General features: G+C 37.1%; 1 protein-coding gene across 3 annotated transcripts in view; it reads right to left on the bottom strand.

Moving 5' to 3' along the window:
• LOC126266719 (autophagy-related protein 2 homolog A) overlaps positions 1-19,531 on the bottom strand; it is a 492,161-nt gene that overhangs the window by 112,215 nt on the left and 360,415 nt on the right. For all 3 annotated transcript variants that reach the window (XM_049971191.1, XM_049971193.1, XM_049971192.1), the window contains 2 exons: positions 14,506-14,668; positions 478-703 (listed from right to left, as the gene is read on the bottom strand). In XM_049971191.1, the coding sequence (XP_049827148.1) occupies positions 478-703; positions 14,506-14,668 (389 nt within the window). The remainder of the gene's footprint in view (positions 1-477; positions 704-14,505; positions 14,669-19,531) is intronic.

Here is a 19,531-nt window from a genome sequence, read left to right as displayed (position 1 = left end):
GGTGGTTGCTGAAGCTTTCAGAGAGCTTACAGTTACAGGGAACTATTGGTGCTCTCTAGTTCCCAGCCCCAAACCCCAGCTCAGGAACAATGGGTCTGCCAAACCCATACTCAGCCAGAAGACTGAACTTTCGTGGGATCTTGATGTTTGGGAAAACAGAGGAGGCACGTGCGGCTTATCTGAATTTTGTCTTGGCAAGAACTACCTGCTATCCCCTTTCCCTAACCCTCCTAAAAACGAACAGAAAATGTGCTAGTAATGGACCAAACAGAATTATTAACTGAGGTCAATTAAGTAAAATTTTTGTTCGCAACAAAAATTAACAAACCTAACAGTAAAAGAAGATTTGAATGGAATGAAAATAGTGACTGATAGGACACCTTTTCAATGTGAGTGATGGTCTGTCCTCTCAATAACTATTTAGTGCAGTTGTAGTTCGACAGAGCCATTTAACAAGAAAATAATAAAACAGCTTACCGGAAGAATATTGGTGGAGGTGGGGGCCTGTTATCTATAGCAAAGCTAGGATTTACAGAGACCACTTTCTCTGACAGATATCTTCCTGGTTCATCTTCAAGTTGTATAAGTGGGGCCTGAGGCTCTGGCTTTGGCTCAGCACTGCTACCTTCAACATTCACAGTCATCACAGGTGCCTGGTGCGTCGGAGTGCTGTGTCTGGGTGTATGCCCCTGACTTCCATCATCTGCCAAGTATGAAAACAAATGAGTCATTATACAGTGATGTACTATAGTTTAACCATAAAGTAATAAGTGTGAAGAAAAATATTTTGTAGATCTTCAGACCATACTATTTACAGTAGACTTTCTTGCAAAGTAGTCTGCTTAAAAGCCGAAGCAAAACTATTTTGTAGTGACATCAATTTTCATTTTCTCATGAGAAATTCTTCAAAGGGGCAACTAAAAGACATTACAGCATGCCACTCAATTTTAAGATCACATATGACTTCACTACACCTAAATGAAGTACAATTTGTCCTGATTCATCAATTTACTATTATTTGAAATTGCATGAGTGATAGCAACTAAGCAAAGGTATACATTTGTTCTAAATTATATTAAAATAAAAATTCATACCCACTTATGAGTTTTCATGAAGTAGTCATGATGATAAACTTATAAGACAGTTGCTGTAGTCACTGTATGTGGTGCACTGAATATCTGATGCTATTTATTCACAAGTATGAAAGTATTGAGAAAGTGCAGTGTTTTGTAATGTTCAAAAAGGTGCGCAAACCATATAAACAATTTCTTAGACCTTTTAAATCTGACATTAAAATTTACATTTTGGTAACAATGTACAGTGATGATCAGCAAAAAAAAAAAAAAAAATCATAACGTCAAGAAAAAAAAAAGACACTAAAGACACTATTAATGGTGCCCAGTGTAATGATGGACAACACATTTCTGACAATAAGAGAAATTATTGACTAGAATGAGAGCAGCATGGAATCTGCAGATATATTTTTACCAAAGGAGATCAATGATAGCAGGATTTTACACAATCTCTTCAACTGAAAAAATGTATCTTCAACACTTATGAAGTTGACCAACAGAGTCAGCGCATTGGATGAAATCTGAAAGGAGACTCAAAGGGATGTAGTGTAGTACTGCACACAATAGTGCAACTGTAAAGCTTTTCAGGATACAATAAGAGCCAAAACAGAATTTCTATTACTACACAACAGCTGTGAGAGAAATGTTGTCTGCAGACAAGATCAGGGCAAGCCCATGGGCTTGCCTTAGGCAGGTAACAGACAACACAGAGTGTGTTGCTCCGGAATGTGATACAGAAGGAAGTTAAAGAAAATTACCAAATAACAAAGCATGCTCTCATGAACAGCTATGTTGTAACTCTGCTGTAGCTTGTGCGAACACAGAGCAGGATAAATTCTTTACAACAGCAGCAAAATAAGAAGTGGTGGTGCCAGATTTTTGTTGTACCCCCAGTTGTGAAATCTCAATTAGGAATTTTTAAAATCAAGCTTGAAGATGAGGTTATTGTAAATCCAGCTCAAATTTTGGAATGCTTCAATGAATTCTTCATTAATGTAGTTACGTCAGATGTCAATGTTGCAGATGATGACAACAAAGTAGTCCCTTCAGACAAGATCAGACCTCTGAATGCCACACAAGATTTAAAACAATGTCAGCAGCAGAAGTAAAAAATATTATATTAACACTGAAAAACACAAACTCTGCAGTTTGGGGTGGGATACTCACAAAAGTTACCAAATTTATGCATAAAATAATAGGACACCCACTGTCTAAAATAATAACAATCTTTTGAACATGGTTGTTTTCCAGAGGTGCTAAAGTATGCCAAAGTAAAACCAATGTTAAAAAAAAGGGTCAAAATTATCATCCCATATCTGTTCTTCAAGTCCTGTCAAAAGTATTTGAAAAAGCAGCTACCATACAGATTCAAAATTTTATTGAACAATGTGGGATTATTTTGAAAAATCAATTTGGCTTTCAGTGTGGAAAAAGCACTATCGATGCAATTAAAAGTATGTTGACAAGATTAGCACATCATTAGACAATAAAACTTAAGTTTCAGGGATCTTTCTTGACCTCACAATAGCCTATGACACAGTAAATCATGCACTTCTTATCTATAAACTTGACAGGTATGGAATTAGGGGTGGTGTTCTACACTGGCTTAATTCACACCTGTGCAGTAGGAAACAAAGAGTAGTTTTCTCTACAAATGCAGCAAATTATTCTTCCAAATACAAGGGAGTACCACAAGGTGTCCCTCAAGGTTCTATCCTGGGGCTTATTTTGTTTTTATTCTACATTAATGATCTGTCAATCAATATAAATGCCCCATCAGTTTTATTTGCAGGCGACACAACTGTATTAATTGAGGAGCATGAGCCAGAAACTATCCCTGTCTGCATCATCAATAGAATATGTCATTTAGAAACATGGTTTCATCTCAATCTTAATCTTGAACATCCCCAAAACCCATGTGATCCAGTTCAGAAAAAAACAGTCAACATCCCACAATATTAAAATAAACCATAAAAATCAAAATCCAGAAGAGTGGATTCTGCAAAAATTTTTAGGATTAAATCTACACATGAATTTAAATTGGAACAAACATGTGAAATATCTAGTAAACAAACTATGCAGCTTTGCCTCTGCAATGCAAATACTGGTAAATGCCACTGACAAGGACACAAGGAAAATTGCATGCTATAGCTACCACCAGTCAGTTATAAGGTACAGTACTGTTTTCTTGGGGGGGGGGGGGGGGGGGGGGAAATGTGAGTAACTTAATGTGCATACTGAAATTACAGAAAAGAATTATTAGAAACATGTGTTCTGTGAAGCCAAGGATATCATGTCACCCACTGTCTAAAATCTGAAACAGTATCCTCCCTGTATACCTACAATATTATCATTTTTTGTTTACCAATTTAGAATTATGCAAGAAGAACTGCTTTGATCACACTTACAACACAAGAAATAAAGGAAATTTTATGCTCCCTGCTTTAAACTTGTATATTCAGACTCCCGAGTACATGGCAATGAAAATTTATAACAAATTAAAAGCCATGAACATTTTCAGTATGAACCTAGATTCACTGAAAAGAAAGGTTACCATATGTATGCCATGAGACAAATAAATCACAATTCACAATTGGCTTGGTTACTAGCATATCATACAAGAGAAAACACAATCATAAAAAGAAAGACTGTTGTTCGTACTGCTCTGTATAAGACACCATACAAAAGTATAATAAAATTAAATGACTCTAAAGTACCAAGTTACATGATTATAGGCAAACTTTGGGCTTTTTTAGATTATTTAAACAAATAGGCTAAAACTACAAAGCATTGTTAACTGCAACAACAAGGACAAACTGTAGCGTGAAAGGTGCATAGAAAACTTTGATTTGTCGAAAGTGTAGTATCATGTATTGATATCGCCTGTTGGGCGTCATGGAGTTGGCAAATGGAATTGCAAGTTTTCGTTAGATGCCAATAATGGTCACGCAGGATCTGGCAGACCCTATTATGCCTGACCACTGAGCCACACCTCCAGCAGTTCTGAACTACAAGTAGTGCCCTTTGCTGCCGTGATACAACAGGAAAGCTCACTAGCACTTGGAACCTTTCTATTACAACACCATCATTTGTGGTTAGTATAGCAAGACTCTTCCTTGTTGACATTATGAGTGGGACTCTAGTTTTTGTTGCATTATTTGTAATGAATCTTTGTATGCTTGAAGAAATACAAGTTACACAAATCATGTGTTTACTACGTTAACGTATTCACTAGTCATTTTTGCTGCTGTTCAGCTTTCTTATGACAATAGTTGCCGCACCACTTTGTAACCCACCTCTCCTTACTGTTGTGTACAAAATTGTACACAACAAGAAGGATTCTGGCAACTGTAGTCCATCCCTTAAAGAGCCTGTGTACACAACGTTAAGTCACCTTTTCTAGAATACTAAGGCTGTGTTGGAGTATTTATCAGGTAAGCCTGATAGAGGATATACAAAAGAATTCTGGGAAAGTGTGTAACTGATATTTATTCGTTACTGTCGCTAAAGAAAAATGGCCAGGGGATAAATGTAAGACTGAATAAGCATGCATCATGAGGAGAGAGATAGATTCCACCTACAGTAAAATTAAAAAGACTTTTGGAGAAAAGTGAAGCAGCTGCCTGGATATCAAGAGCTCAGATGGAAAACCAGTACTGCACAACGAAGAGAAAGCTCAAAAATCAAAGGAATACACAGAGAGTATATAATGGAAAGACAGAGCGCTGAAAGTGGAGACAAGGTCTCTGGAGTAGACAATAGCCCCTCAGAATTATTGAGATCCTTGGGGGAGCCAGCCATGATAAAATTATTCCACACTGTGTGCAAGATCTATGAGACAAAATACTATCAACCTTAAGGAAGAATGTAATAATTCCAGTTCCAAAGAAGGAAATTTCTGACAGCTGTGTGTATTAAAGAACCGTTAGTTTGGCAAGTCATGCTTGCGAAACATTGACATGGATAATTTACAGAAGATTGGAAAAGATGGTGGATACCAACCTTGGGGGAATATGAGTTTGGGTTATGGAAAAAGGTAGGACCACATGATGCCATGCTGACTTAACGAGTTATCCTGGAAGATAGAATTTGTAACTTTTGAGAAAGCTTTTGATAATCCTGACTGGGCTATACTCTTTTAAATTTTGAAGGCAGCAAGGAATAAAATACTGCGAGTGGAAGGTTATTTACAACTTGAATGGGAGATGGCAAATGACATGCAAAAGCAATTGAACAGAATGGATCTTCTCAAATGATTTTAAGATGAATGTCATGAATAATAAAACTAAGATAACAGAATGTAGTTGCAATAAATCAGATGATCTTAGGGAAGTAGCTTAGGGAATGAGACATCAAAAGCAGTACATGAATTTTGTTATTTGATCAGTAAAATTTTGGTTGAAGCAGTGAAGATATAAAATGCAGATAGGCAATAGCAAGAAAAGTATTCCCTCAAAGAGGAATTTGTTAACACCTAATGTAAATTTAAATTTTAGAAAGTCTTTTCTGGAGGTATTTGTGGTATGTTGACTGTTTTGTTCTGAACTGGATCACATGGGTTTTGGGGATGTTCAAAATTAAGACTGAGATGAAACCATGTTTCTAGGAACAGGGGATGTATTACAGGGACAATTCCAAGAATCTGAGACTGTGGGGCGGTCCAAATAGCATGAGAATTGAAGCAGCTGTTTCAGTTGCCAGTACTGCTAGGTAACAAATATTTGGTAATGTGGTAATATGACTGGAAATGTAGTGAATGATTTCATTAGGAGCTGACTCTAAGGTGTATAGTTGGTCCACAGAGAAATGGCCCATAGGGTGCAACAGTGGCTAGAATATTGCACAGGCTTATTTGACAATGTAGCTGACATTTCTAGTTCTGGGTGATACTGATTGGCGAAGCGAATATTGGTTGCTGGCTGGTTAACAGAGCAGACAAGGGTTTGCTGTGGTTACAGTGTAGTGCTGAAATGATGGGTGAGTGTATGGAACAGGTTTTGTGTTTGGGCCTTCTGCAGAGAAATAACCTGAGGATGCAGGGGTTGGGTGAAGGAATGGCTTAAGAATGAATTAGAATATTGTATAAATTGGGTGGACAACTGAACAGCATGTGGAGAAGTGAGGGTAGAATATCTCTCACTCACTTACTCTGAAGAAATTATGTCGGTGGAACAAGACAATGCTGAAAAACTGGAACAAGCTTGTAACTGTTCTACTTTATTACAAAGGAGACAGACAAGAAACAATAATTAAAAAACATAACAATGACATGTTAAGTTGCAGACAGGAACAACGAAAAGACACTACACATTAGGTTTCAGATGCAAACTTCATCACACACACACACACACACACACACACACACACACAAACACACATATGGATGGATGTGTGTGTGAGTGTGTGTGTGTGTGCGAGTGTATAAAGCTTGAATTTTGTGTGTGTATCAACATGCCAACACTTATGTTTGGTAAGTTGAAGCACGTGGTTCTCTGTGAAATGTGTGATATTTTTCTTTTCAGATTCATTTGCCAATGTTCTGCTTTTAGAAAGTGAACCGTGTCCAATGACAATGATTATATCCAAGGAATATACTCTCTTCATAATCTTGATCTTGTTCCATGTTTTCAGCTTAGTGAATGTTTTCTGAAAAGAACCCTTGTGCAATACTCTTTGTAGGATGAATATCTGAAATGCATGATACATTCAGTAGGAGTTCTTGTCATGAATAATGACTTCTTTTTACCACAAATGAACAAATGTGGGCTTTGATTAAATCAATATATTGCCCAGTATATTTTAACTTGCAGCGATTAGAAAGGAGTTTTGTTCCTCAGAGATACTAATAAATGACAATACCTCTCTTCTTCTTATTCCGGTGCTATATCAAAATGTTAATACAAATGCCAGTGAAGCCAGGGTTGAGATTGAGAATGGAGAAGAAGTAGAAAAAGTAGTCCATGATGTTCCAGTGCATGTTTCCAAAAATCATACTATTTATAGTTTACATCTGTCACGTTGTTTTTTGGCTCCACATTTGTAGTGACACTTCCATGTGACCTAATAGATATCGTTACCCTACAGAAAGTGCCTTCTTGCTGGTCTGAAAGAAATAATTTTTACTGAAACGCTGCCCACTTAAACAAGCGACCAAATCAATTTGACAGCAACATTGAAAGTAGAAATGCTGTTGAGATCATGACAAAAACAAAAAGTATGGTAGTTACTCTTTACCAGATGGCACCCAAGTGTGACAAAGCAAGTGGATTCTTTCCATCTGTCATGTTTTTCTACTCCCAAAAAGAACCAATTTCTTTTGTTAATTTTTATCTTATTTCTAACAGATTTACCTGTTGATATGTGACACATACTTGGAAATCTCAGGTTCCTGTTTAGACTGAATTCCACTGGAATTTGTTATTCGCTTTTCTCATTTCAAGTGCTCCAATTCCATCTGTGTAATTAATTTTCATTAGGCACTGTTAATTAAAATTTACAGTGAACTGAAGCTAGCACAACAGTTTGCTACACAAAAACCCTTGAGATAACACATACATTTGAGGAAAGTGACCTACACAGTTTCAAGTTAAGCATTCCTACATGCCTGCAAAGTATTTTAAATTACCTAAAATTACACTAAGCAGATTCATAAGGATGTAGGTTGCAGTAGGTACTGGGAGATGAAGGAGCTTGCACAGGATAGAGTAGCATCAAACCAGACTCAGGACTGAAGACCACCACCACCACAACAACAACAAAATTAATTATGTTCTCCAATAATTAAACTTGAAGTTCTAGAGCAGTACTAGTTTCCATCATAGATTTTGTCAAAACAGCTATTAAATTTAGACTGTGACTACATGGTTTTGTTGCCTTGAAAAACACCATTAACTGATTAACTTACTAATAAATAAAGTCATCTAATTCACTTTGATTTAAAGTGTCAAACAACCAAAAGTGCAGCATCAAGTAACAATTTATCTATCCAATTACATTATATTTTTAAATTATCTATCTGATAACATTATAATTTCAAACTATCTATCCAATTACAGTATATTTTCAAACTTATCTACCCAGTTAGATTATATTTTCAAAAATCAATTATTTTTGCTGAAGTATTATGTAAAAGATAGACTGCTACTCAACATACAGAGGAAATGCTGAGTTGCAGACAGGCACAGTGAAAGAACTGCTATACATTTTAGTTTTTGGCCCAAAGAGCCTTCTGCTTAAGTAGGAAACACACCCATTCTCACAAGCATAACTCACACACACATGGCCACTGTCTCTGGCCACTGTGGGGAGCACACTTGTGGATGCAGCAGCAGACAGCTGTATATCTTCTGTGCACGAGAAGTTATTCAGAACTTGAGAAAGGCTTTCATAAACTAATGAACAGGTTTGTTTACACTGTTTATGTATTACACATAATCAATGTGTGTACTTCCTGTGACTAATTATTCTGAACGCTTGGTGTGTGTGTGTGTGTGTGTGTGTGTGTGTGTGTGTGTGTTTACGGGCACTCAACAGTGAGGTTATCAGTGCCCTTACACACATTAAAAGAAACAAATCAGAATGCTTGGTCTGATAAATAATGGCACACAAAGCTACCAAACATAATTCATTTAACAAAAGAAGCAAAAATGTTATTACTGTGAATCAAAAATTGATATGACTGAGACAGAACAATATCACAAATGACCTGTATATTTCACTCAGCATATAACTTAAGATCAATTCCCACTGGTTGTAAACTGAATGAAATGGGACAGGAGGAGACAGTGCTGTTCAAAGATGTCATGTTCAACACAGTTTCACTTTCCTTAGCCCAGTATCAGAAGGTGAAAATGAGATTACGAGATACCATCTGTGATACAAAATATTGCTATATAGTGTCATTCTTAATGAAGAAGCAGTGATAAAGCTTATTAATGGCCAAAGCAAAATTCATAACAAATATTCTTTACAAGGTTTGTATGGTAAACCGCTGAGACATGAAACCACTGGGAGTGTGTCATCAAAACATTTGAAAACATCAATATTTTAAATTCAATCTTCCAAGATATCTGCTAATAGTTTCATAATATTTTGTACAAAAGGCCAATTTCGCTGGTATTTCCACTGTCAAGTACTCTTGTGAACATTACAGGTGGTAAATTTCATTTACTTTTGGGATATTTGTATGCAGAGTTAGTTGTGCGCGTCTAGCTGGGTGAGATGAACATATTGCAGCCTAAGGAATCCATTAGACATTTGTTGCTGTTTTTATAAGGTAAAAATAAAGGCACATACAGTAATTTGACAGCCACTTGATGAGTCCTGATGATGCTGTACGTTTACAAAGGGGTTATAGCTCGTCATTGGTATTATTTGAGTTACAGATAATTTAGTTGTTTGTGTAATCTTCGATAAAAAAAATCAAACAAAGATTTCACACACAATTCAATTATTTGTAACTCAAAAAATACTGCTGACTAGCTACGGTCCATTTTTTCAACAAACAGCATCATTAAGAACTGTAACTAGCTATCATATTACTACATGACTTAATATTCTTCTTCTTCTGATTCCTATCTGTTCCAGGTGTTGGCAATAACCATCTTGGCAGTGCTTTTCCTGTAACTTGCAGCTCTAAATAGCTCTGTAGATGTTTTAGAGGTCCACATTATGATGTTCTTAAGCCAGGAAATTCTTCTCTAGCCAACTCTTCTTTTCCCTGGTATTTTCCCTTCCAGGATGGTCTGGAGGAGATGGTATCTGTTGTTGTTCCGCATGATGTGTCCCAGGTAATGGATCTTTCTTACTTTCATGGTGGCCAGTAATTTGTTCTTTTTCTTCATTCTTTGTAGAACCTCGACATTTGTGACATGCGCTGTCCAAGGTATTCTTAACATTCTCCTGTACAGCCACATCTCAAAAGCCTAAAGACACTTACCCAACGATTCTGTCAGAGTCCATGTTCCAAACCCATAGAAGAGGGTGGAAAATTCGTAGCAGCATAGAAGTCTGATCTTCATCGTCATTGCTAAGCCATGATTCTTGATAATGTTAGTCATCTTATTGAAGACAGCTCTGGCTTTTCTGATTTGAGTTCTCACCTAGGTCATTTATTGTAGTGCCAAGATATGTGTATTTAGATACTAGCCCTATGTGATTTTGGCCTATCTTAATGTGACATGCAGGGACTCTTGTTTTTACTCAGTATCATTGGTTTTGTTTTTTAAGGGTTGACATCTAGACCACATTCAGGGCCTTTTTGTGCAAGTCTACCGATAAGGTACTGCAAACTATCCTCACTATCAGAAAATGTCATCAGCATATCAGATGTTGTTGATATATTCTCCGTTTTGGAGCACTCCCATCTCTACTTCATCAAGAGCTTCCTTGAAGATGTGCTTTGAATAGATGTTGAAAATCTGTGGGGATAATATACAACCCTGCCTTACACCTCATAGAATGTCTATGTCTTCCTGTATTTTCTCTGTCCAGCCTCACAGAAACTGACTGGTCCAATATAGGTTCACAATTATACGTATGTCTTTATCATCCGAACCAATGCTTCTTAAAATGTCAACAGTCTTCTGGTGTTTTACTCTGTTGAAAGCCTTCTGATAACCAATAAAGCAGGCATAGATGTCACAATTCATGTCTCTGCACTTTTGAATAGCACCTGGACACCAAATAATGCTTTGTGCATGCCAAATGCATTTTTGAAACCAAATTGTGTAGAATAAATTTGTTCTTCACAGCTCTTGTAAATTCTTTGGTGAATGGCCCTCAGAAAAACCTTTAGCATGTGACTCATGAGACCGATGGCCCTATATTCACCACAAGTCTTACCTTTGAGCTTTCTGGGCAACGTAATAAATTCCCATTTAAGCCATCCCTGTGGAATATTACCAGAGCCATAGATGTCACTGAATATTGCAGTCAACTACTTTAAATTATCCTCAGAGAGCAGCTTGAGAATTTCGGCATTCACATTGTCAGGACCAGATGATTCACCGTCTTTCATTCCATTTATCACAGTTTGTACTTCTTTCAGCAGAATTCTAGGCCCTGTTTTGCAATATATTTAAGGAAGTTCTGGAAGGTTGTCACAAAAAAGTTGTCCTATGTATGTTTTCCATGTTTCTTTCAGCATATCTTGTCCAACTATTATTTTTCCTTCATTATTCACCAACCTGTTTCCCGTTCTTTTTCTGTAATTTCCTGTCACTTCCCTGACTTATTTTATGAATGTTGAAACTATCATGCTTCCATTGTAATTTCTCTAATTCATTGCACTATTCCAGTATTTCTTTTTCCTTAGCTTCTCGTATCTGTTTCTTGATCTCCTTGTTGATATTCTTGTATTCATCAGGATTACTTTTCACTTCCCTCCTTCTACCCATCATTTTAAGTATCTCTTCAGTCATCCATGACTTCTTCTCAGCGACATTGGATTTCAGATGTTCTTCTTTAACTGATTCCACTAACGAGTTTATCTTTTTAATTTTCTCTTCAGTGCACAAGTTACCTGACAGAGACTTTAGTTAATTATTAAGATGGACTCTTGCATTTTTTTCTTATGAAAGATTCTTTTAGTTTGTGGATTTCATACATTATGACTTTTTTTCTTTTGAACTCTCTTCATTCCGATTTTAAAGACACCAACTAGAGGAACGTGGTCCGAGTTAATCTCAGCATCTGGATAGATTTTCATTGAGAGACAGCAGTTTGTATATCTTTGATTTATCAAGACACAATCAATCTGACTCCGGGTAATATTTTCGTCTGAATCTCTTGAGGACTTCCAGGTGTAGAGATGTCTGGGCATTAGTGTGAAGAATGTGTTTATTATTAAGAATCTCCACTCTCCTGCAAATGTACTGAGTGGTTCGCCTCTCCCATTCCTTTGACCAAGTCCATAGTGACCTATAATGTTGCCTTCGGATCCCCTTCCTACTTTGGCATTAAAATCTCCCATAATTATGGTAAGATCCTTTTTCAGTAGTTGTTGCAAAACACCTGAGATTTGGGAATAAAATTCTGCAAATTCTTCATCACTATGGTCTGTTGTTGGAGTGTAGACCTGAACAATGATCAGTTGTGTGGCAGAGCGCTTATTTGGAGTAACATCACTCTCTCTGAAACAGGTACACAATTAGTGACACATTCTGTGATTGCTTTCGATACTGTGAATCCTACTCCAGACTTATACTGTCCATTACATGTTCCTGAGTAGTAAATTCTGTGTTCATTGATGTTACAAGAACCTGAACTTGGTCATCGCATTTCACTAATACCCATGATCTTAATGCTCATTTTTTCCATTTCTTGCATTGCATTGTCGATTTTTCCAGCCTCAGCCATTGTCTTCACATTCCATATCTTTATACTATCTTTCAATGATAATTTCTTCATTGTGACGGCGTTGCTCAAAACTGTCCCCCCCTCCTCCGAAGATCCGATTGGGGGACTTGAAACTGTGGAAAATTTAGTTTTGAACACAACCATGATGTGTAACTAGAGAAACCCATAGGATCTTTAATGTGGTGGTTTCTCGTTGCCTTCCACATTCTGATGCCGTTGATTAATCTGGTTCTTCCGCCTTCAGGGACGATTTCTCATCCCAAGGACAATAGAGTGCCCTATCCTTAACCCACTCATCCACACTCCAAGGAGGCCACTGGCACTTGGTAGAAGGGGACCACTTATACCGGTGGTCACTCAGTTTGGATGCAATTTGACATCATGTCTGAGACACAACCATACTTTATATTACAGCCATACAAAAACGACAACTGACAAAAGCATTCAGCAATGATGCAATATACACATGTTGCCCAGCAAGACATACAGTAATAAGCCAAAACACTATGACCACTGCCCAATTTGATGTGGCAAGCCGCTTGGTGGCATAGCAGGCACGTGACATGGTAACAAAAGCATGTAAGCAGAGCAGACACTAATGGGGGATCACCCTAGCAAAGATATGGACTGCAAATGGGAAAATCCATTGAGATAAATGACTTTGACAAAGGGCAGATTATTATTATGCAGAGCCTGTGTACGAGTATCTCAAAACTGGCAAAGCTGGTCAAATGTTCATGTGCTAATATCGTGAGCATCTACAGAAAGAGGTAGAAGGGCAGTGAAACTACCAGTAGACGCTAAATGGTTGGACATCCATGACTATTCACAGAATATGACGGATGGTACCCTGTACCACTACTAGTCACTTTCCTGCTCCACTTGCAAATAGAGCAAGGGAAAACCTCCATATAAGCCCTCATTTCTCATATCTTACCAACATTAACCTTACGTGAATGTATGTTAGCGGCAGTAGAATCATTCAGCAGTGAGCTTCAGATGCCAGTTCTCTTAATTTTCTAAGTAGTGTTTCTCAAAATGAACATCGCCTTCCCTTGTGAGATGCCCATTTGAGTCCCCAAAGCATCTCTATAACACTCACATGTTGTTTGAGCCAGGATTAAAGAACATAAACAACATTGCAAGTTGGGGCGCATCTAGAAATTAGCTGTAGTAGAGCACGTGCTGTTTGAGACTGACCACGTAGTAAAATTCCCTGACACGAAAGTTCTGGTTGTAGAGTAGAACTATCACACCCACCTGTTCAGAGAAGCTGTAGAAATACACATGGTATACTCATTTCACTTCATCATTCATTTGTAGCACCACATTTCAAAAGCTTCTATTTTCTTCTTGTTTGAATGATAATTCACAATAAAACTAACCCACATTAATACGTTATACTTCATGACCATGGTATGTCTAACTAATCATTAAATGATGATGTAAATAAAATAGAAAGAAACTTCCACATGGGAAAAATATATTAAAAACAAAGATTCCAAGACTTACCAAGCGGGAAAGCGCCGGCAGACCGGCACAATGAACAAAACACACAAACACACACACAGAATTACTAGCTTTCGCAACCGATGGTTGCTTCTTCATGAAGGAGAGGGAAAGACAAAAGGATGTGGGTTTTAAGGGAGAGGGTATGGAGTCATTCCAATCCCGGGAGCGGAAAGACTTACCTTAGGGGGAAAAAAGGATAGGTATATACTCGCGCACGCGCGCACACACACGCACACACACACACACACACACATGTCCATTCATACATACACAGACACAAGCAGACATAATGGAACACCTGATTCTGAAATGCAAGGCTGTGTGTAAATCACTATTGTTTCCTTGTAAGAAGAAGATTTTCCTGTTTCAGTTTATCTCATTTGTTGCTGCATAGTAATTCCTTGGTAGTAACTAACAAAACATCATAAATTTATACATTGTTAAGGTCAATATAACATGAATTTCCAAACAAAGAAATGGTGAAATGAATCAGATGGGCTTTTTAAGACTTTTACTTGCAAAAACGTGAAAGTTAGTGTACAGAATAAATCCGTAATCATACCTTCAATTTTCACACCTCCTGATATATCAGTAAAGAAATTAAAAAGGAACACCAATGAATCCTGGTCAATATTCAACTTCAGGGGTAGGACTGATACTTTGAGGCAGCATTCTTGCACCTTTAGCTTTGGATCAGGTCGCAAATGAACTGCTTTCACAACAACCTAGAAAAAGATGTCGTTTGTTAAACTTGAACACAAATCTGACATTTGTTTCAAAACAGAACGAATAATTATGCAACTAACTCTTTTCTAGCATTATAGTGCCACTGAGTTAAAGTAACATTTATAGTACATGCAATAAATATAGGAAGCAAGTTACTAATCTACTGAAAAACTATATTCATTTGAAGGAAGATGTAACTTTTACTGCTAATAAAACAATTACTGGAACTACAGAGCATCACAGAAAGGATTAAATTATATTCTTTGTTTCTCAAAGTAATTTTCAAATATGAGTCAGGTGCTTTAACGACTGTTTTATTCATGGGATATGTATAGCAGAACTGAAAACAAGTTATCACTTTTCAACACACTGTCCACTGTGGTTAATGCAAGTGTGTCAGTATTTTATGATTCCCTAGGGTCATCTATATGTAAATCTGTTTCGTAAGTTGGGAATTCTGCTTTTGCCATCTGATTACATCTACCAATCCATTGTGCACATCAAGGTAAATACATTACACACACAGCTCTATTCACGATCATGGAATGAGCACCAGACTTAACTTAAAAGTATCAAGAAAAATTAAACAAACAACTTAAAACATTATTTTCCACCTCAGAATCAAACTATTTAATCAGTAGCCATGGGGAAAAAATACAACTAAAACAAACATGTTTAATAAGGCAGCAGAAACACACCTCTTAAATGATACAAGTTAACTGGATAGGTATAAAATCTACTCACCAAGCAGTGGCAGGAAAACAAGCATATAAAAAGGTATTACGATTTGCAAGCTTTCGGAGCCAGTGGCTCTTTCTTCTGGCTGAAGGGTTGAAAGGAAATGAAGAGGGGTGAAGGAAAGGGACTGGTGAGGTTTGGGGGTTCTGGGTCACTTTTCTGAACTACCCATTTCCTAAGCCTCTCCAGTCCTTTTTGCTCACCCCTCTTACTTCTCTTTCAACCCTTCTGACAGAAGAAGAAGCCACTGGCTTCAAAAGTTTGCAAATTGTATTACCTTTTCGTATGCGAGTTCTCCTGCTGCCACTTACTGAGCAATTTTTTTATCTATACAATTACTTCTGTTTTCAAAAATTAATTGATTGTTTCCATTCCTAAATGATACGTACTATATGGCGAAGGATTACTTAAATACTACAAAGTAGGGGTTGGTAAAAAAATGTTATAGTTGCTAAAATTAAAAAAAAATGAAATATTTATCTTATTGACCAACATATTTTTCAGTCTAATGGATGTTATTGGAAAACTGTTTGTCCAGGAACTGCAATGAAAACTGCAGATTTTTTTAACAGGGCAAGGTGGAGCAATCTCTTGCTCCAGTACCATTCCTGAGTTAATACTTTTTTTTCCTTAACTTATCACAATTTATAAAGAATACAACACAATTAGCCAAAATAGTTAATTTCATATTCAGGTATTATTTAATCAGAATTAATGGTTAAAGATATAATTTCTCAATTACTAATAATAATACTGTACTGAAATTAGGTGGCAATAAATTGCATACAGAAATTTTTGTATTTAAGATGCTTCACAAACATATGGACATTAAATTTGGAGTGAGCTAATAGGTGGTTCTCACTGAAGTGTTATTCCTTAGTTTAAAGCCCCAATGCTCCTCTTTTTTAGTAAAGATCTTACGTTTTCCAACAATGCCATATTAAAAAAGTTATTCTTAATTAAAGTTTTCATATTCCAGAATGTTCCTTTCTGAGCTGGTGATTATTTCCAAATTTCAGTTCCACAGTTTTGTCACTTTGATTTTTCTGGTTTAAAAAGTGTCCACTTTCAATATGAAAATTCATTAGTTGACTACAGTCTAGAAAATTTCATGTCTTAGCCAATTTTGGTGGGATCTGTGAATTGTCGGAGTATTATAAACAATATTTACGATAAGGTTCCTATGATTTAGTCGAGTTTCCTGTATACAGGCCATAATTAAACAGACTTTTTCCTTTGCTCATTATATCTTCAGATCCACTAATTTTGCTGTCTTTTAGGTTACTATCAAAACCTCTATCAATATCTACAAGATTACTCAGCACTTCACACTTAACTGCCTGGCAGAGGGTTCAATGAACTAGTTTATATATTTCACATTATTTCTCTACTTTTCCATTCTTAAATAATGGTTGGGAAAAACAAATACTTAAATCTCTATGTGTGAGCCCTAATTTCTCTTGTTTTATTATGATGCTCATTTCCCCCTATGTACAATAATAGATTTCGAGTTAACTCATTACACAAGTTTATAAGTAATTGTGCTGGACAATGCTTCAGTTAGCATTCATTTTAGTAACATCTTCGCTTCACCATGAGAGTCAGTGAGTCTGCTAAAGTGAGTGAGGCGACTGTAGCAGCAGTGCAGTTGCAGAATGAAGCGCCTAGAACCGCTCGGCCACAGGGGCCAACAGTCAGTCTAGACTAAACTACTTAACTAGCAGTGTTGTTTACATTCTTTAATGAATGGATATGTGCTGCATTTACATCATCAATGTCTTTGTGTCACTATTACAGTCAGCCTAGCCTATACCAGTTAATTAGCAACATAGTTTACATTCTTTAATGAATAACAGTCCAACCACTTCATAACAAAATGTGATTCAAATCATCAATTTGAAACGAGACCACCGAATGTTAAAAACCAGATAAATTACGTTACAACCTCCTTTCATCTCCCCTTGTCAACCTCAAGGATGTTGACTCAGATTTTCAGATTAAACGATGTATGTACAGTGTTTTAATAATGCGACAGTACTACTAGATCCTTGGTGCTTTTAATAGTACGGAAATCATGCCATGGTCTAAGGTAAGACACTGTGCCTGACATTTCAGCTCCAAAGACCACAGCTAGAGCAAAACAACCAACAAGGATGTACATACTGGAGGTGGAACTTTCCATTCTGACAATCAAGTTCGTGTCACTAAGTGATGCTCGTGTGTTCCATGGAGTAGTGTCACATGTGCATGATAACAAGTAAATCACAGCTGCCAAACAACTTCAGCACCAGCCGTCAGGGGTGATGTGTTTTCTATTAAAGTTTTATGTGTCTGTGTAGTGTTTATTCCTTGCAGTGTGGTTTTATACATTTTGTATTTTCTATGTTTTATGTTCTGTCACTCTGGGTTACAGTAATAATTGCTAATTGACTTCCTCTTGAGTATTCATTCATTCATGAATGATTTGCTTCAGAGTTCTGAGCAATAATCAAAAGACAGTAATAGTTACAATGTTCCCTGTTCACTTTGTTTATTAAATACATTTGCCAGAATAAAGTATTTTGCTCCAGTATGCCTCCAATCTGAGTGTTCATGTTTTGCAAAGGTCGGACAGCCCAAACTGAGCTGTACCCAACAATGCCAGTCACAAGTTGTTATGTGGTGTTTGACATAAAGCACTGCTCTCAACACTTACTTCTCATATTAATATAATAAATTATTTCTTTCAGCCATATAAACTTCTAGAAGTTCTTTCTACAAAAAGTAAGTTATTTTGATATCCACACAGAAAAATATTTGCGATACCGAAATATGTAGGGTGCATAAAGCTGTAGCTGATGTTCAATTTGGCATGAATTTTTTTTTTAGTATAGCCTGCAGTTCTTTCATTTCAGTTCATATGTTAACAGATAGGAATTCTCATGCTCTGTTATCATCTTCAGACAAATGTCTGTTTATTTCTTGTTCTCAAAGTTTGAAAATTTGATTGTAGTGTATTGCACCTCCATGATGTATACTTCAAAACTGGTTGCCATCTTTCAACAGTTTCAGATGGTATACCTCTCATAACATCACTCTTATTGTGAAATGCTGTGGAGAACTGTTGTTCTTGTTGTCATCATCACCAGTCTGAAGAACGGTTAGGTGCAGCTCCCCACATTCATCTTTCGAGTGCAAGACTCATCATCTACGCAGCACCAATGCAACATACCTCCTTTTCAGTCTGCATTACAGTTTCACCTCGGTCTACCTCTTCAATTTTTAGTCCCCAAAATTCCTTCCATTACTGAACTCAATATTCCTTGAGGACTTGGGATGTGTCTTATAAACTGATCCCTTCTTTTACTCAAGTTGTGCCATGAATTTTTCTCCCCAGTTTGATTCAGCAGCTCCTAATGGAAAATCATCCTTTATATCCCCTCTTATAAAATAACTGCTCAGTTATTTCACTAATAACTTTTACTGTGCTCAAATACTGTTAAACAGAAATCAAGAGTAAATCACTAAGAGCTGCAACTGTGCTGACTGTGACAAAGATATTTTTTATAGTCAGCGATGGGTTTGCTCATTTAATGTGGAAAAGTGGATTAGTCATATCGCCCAATAGTCCCCCTGCCCCCTCCCCTCTTAAAAAATAAATAAATAAAAAAACCAACAAACACAGGTGCCAGTGGTACGTGAGGTAACTTGCGCTTAATTTGCCTGCCAGTTCCCATTAAAATTGCTCGTGCAAGCGAAGTTTGCTCTTGTTATGAAGCCATCACTTTTGTGTTCTATTCTGGTGCCAAGGGTTTGGAAAAATTATCTGAAGAAACAATAGCCTTCACATTGGAGCATTATATTGTAAGCTAACCATGGACCTTGCCGTTGGTGGGGAGGCTTGCGTGCCTCAGCGATACAGATGGCCGTACCGTAGGTACAACCACAACGGAGGGGTATCTGTTGAGAGGCCAGACAAACGTGTGGTTCCTGAAGAGGGGCAGCAGCCTTTTCAGTAGTTGCAGGGGCAACAGTCTGGATGATTGACTGATCTGGCCTTGCAACATTAACCAAAACGGCCTTGCTGTGCTGGTACTGCGAACGGCTGAAAGCAAGGGGAAACTACAGCTGTAATTTTTCCCGAG

This window comes from Schistocerca gregaria, chromosome 4, assembly GCF_023897955.1.
Source record: "Schistocerca gregaria isolate iqSchGreg1 chromosome 4, iqSchGreg1.2, whole genome shotgun sequence".
NCBI lineage: Eukaryota > Metazoa > Arthropoda > Insecta > Orthoptera > Acrididae > Schistocerca > Schistocerca gregaria.
This window is presented reverse-complemented; position numbering and strand designations above follow the sequence as displayed.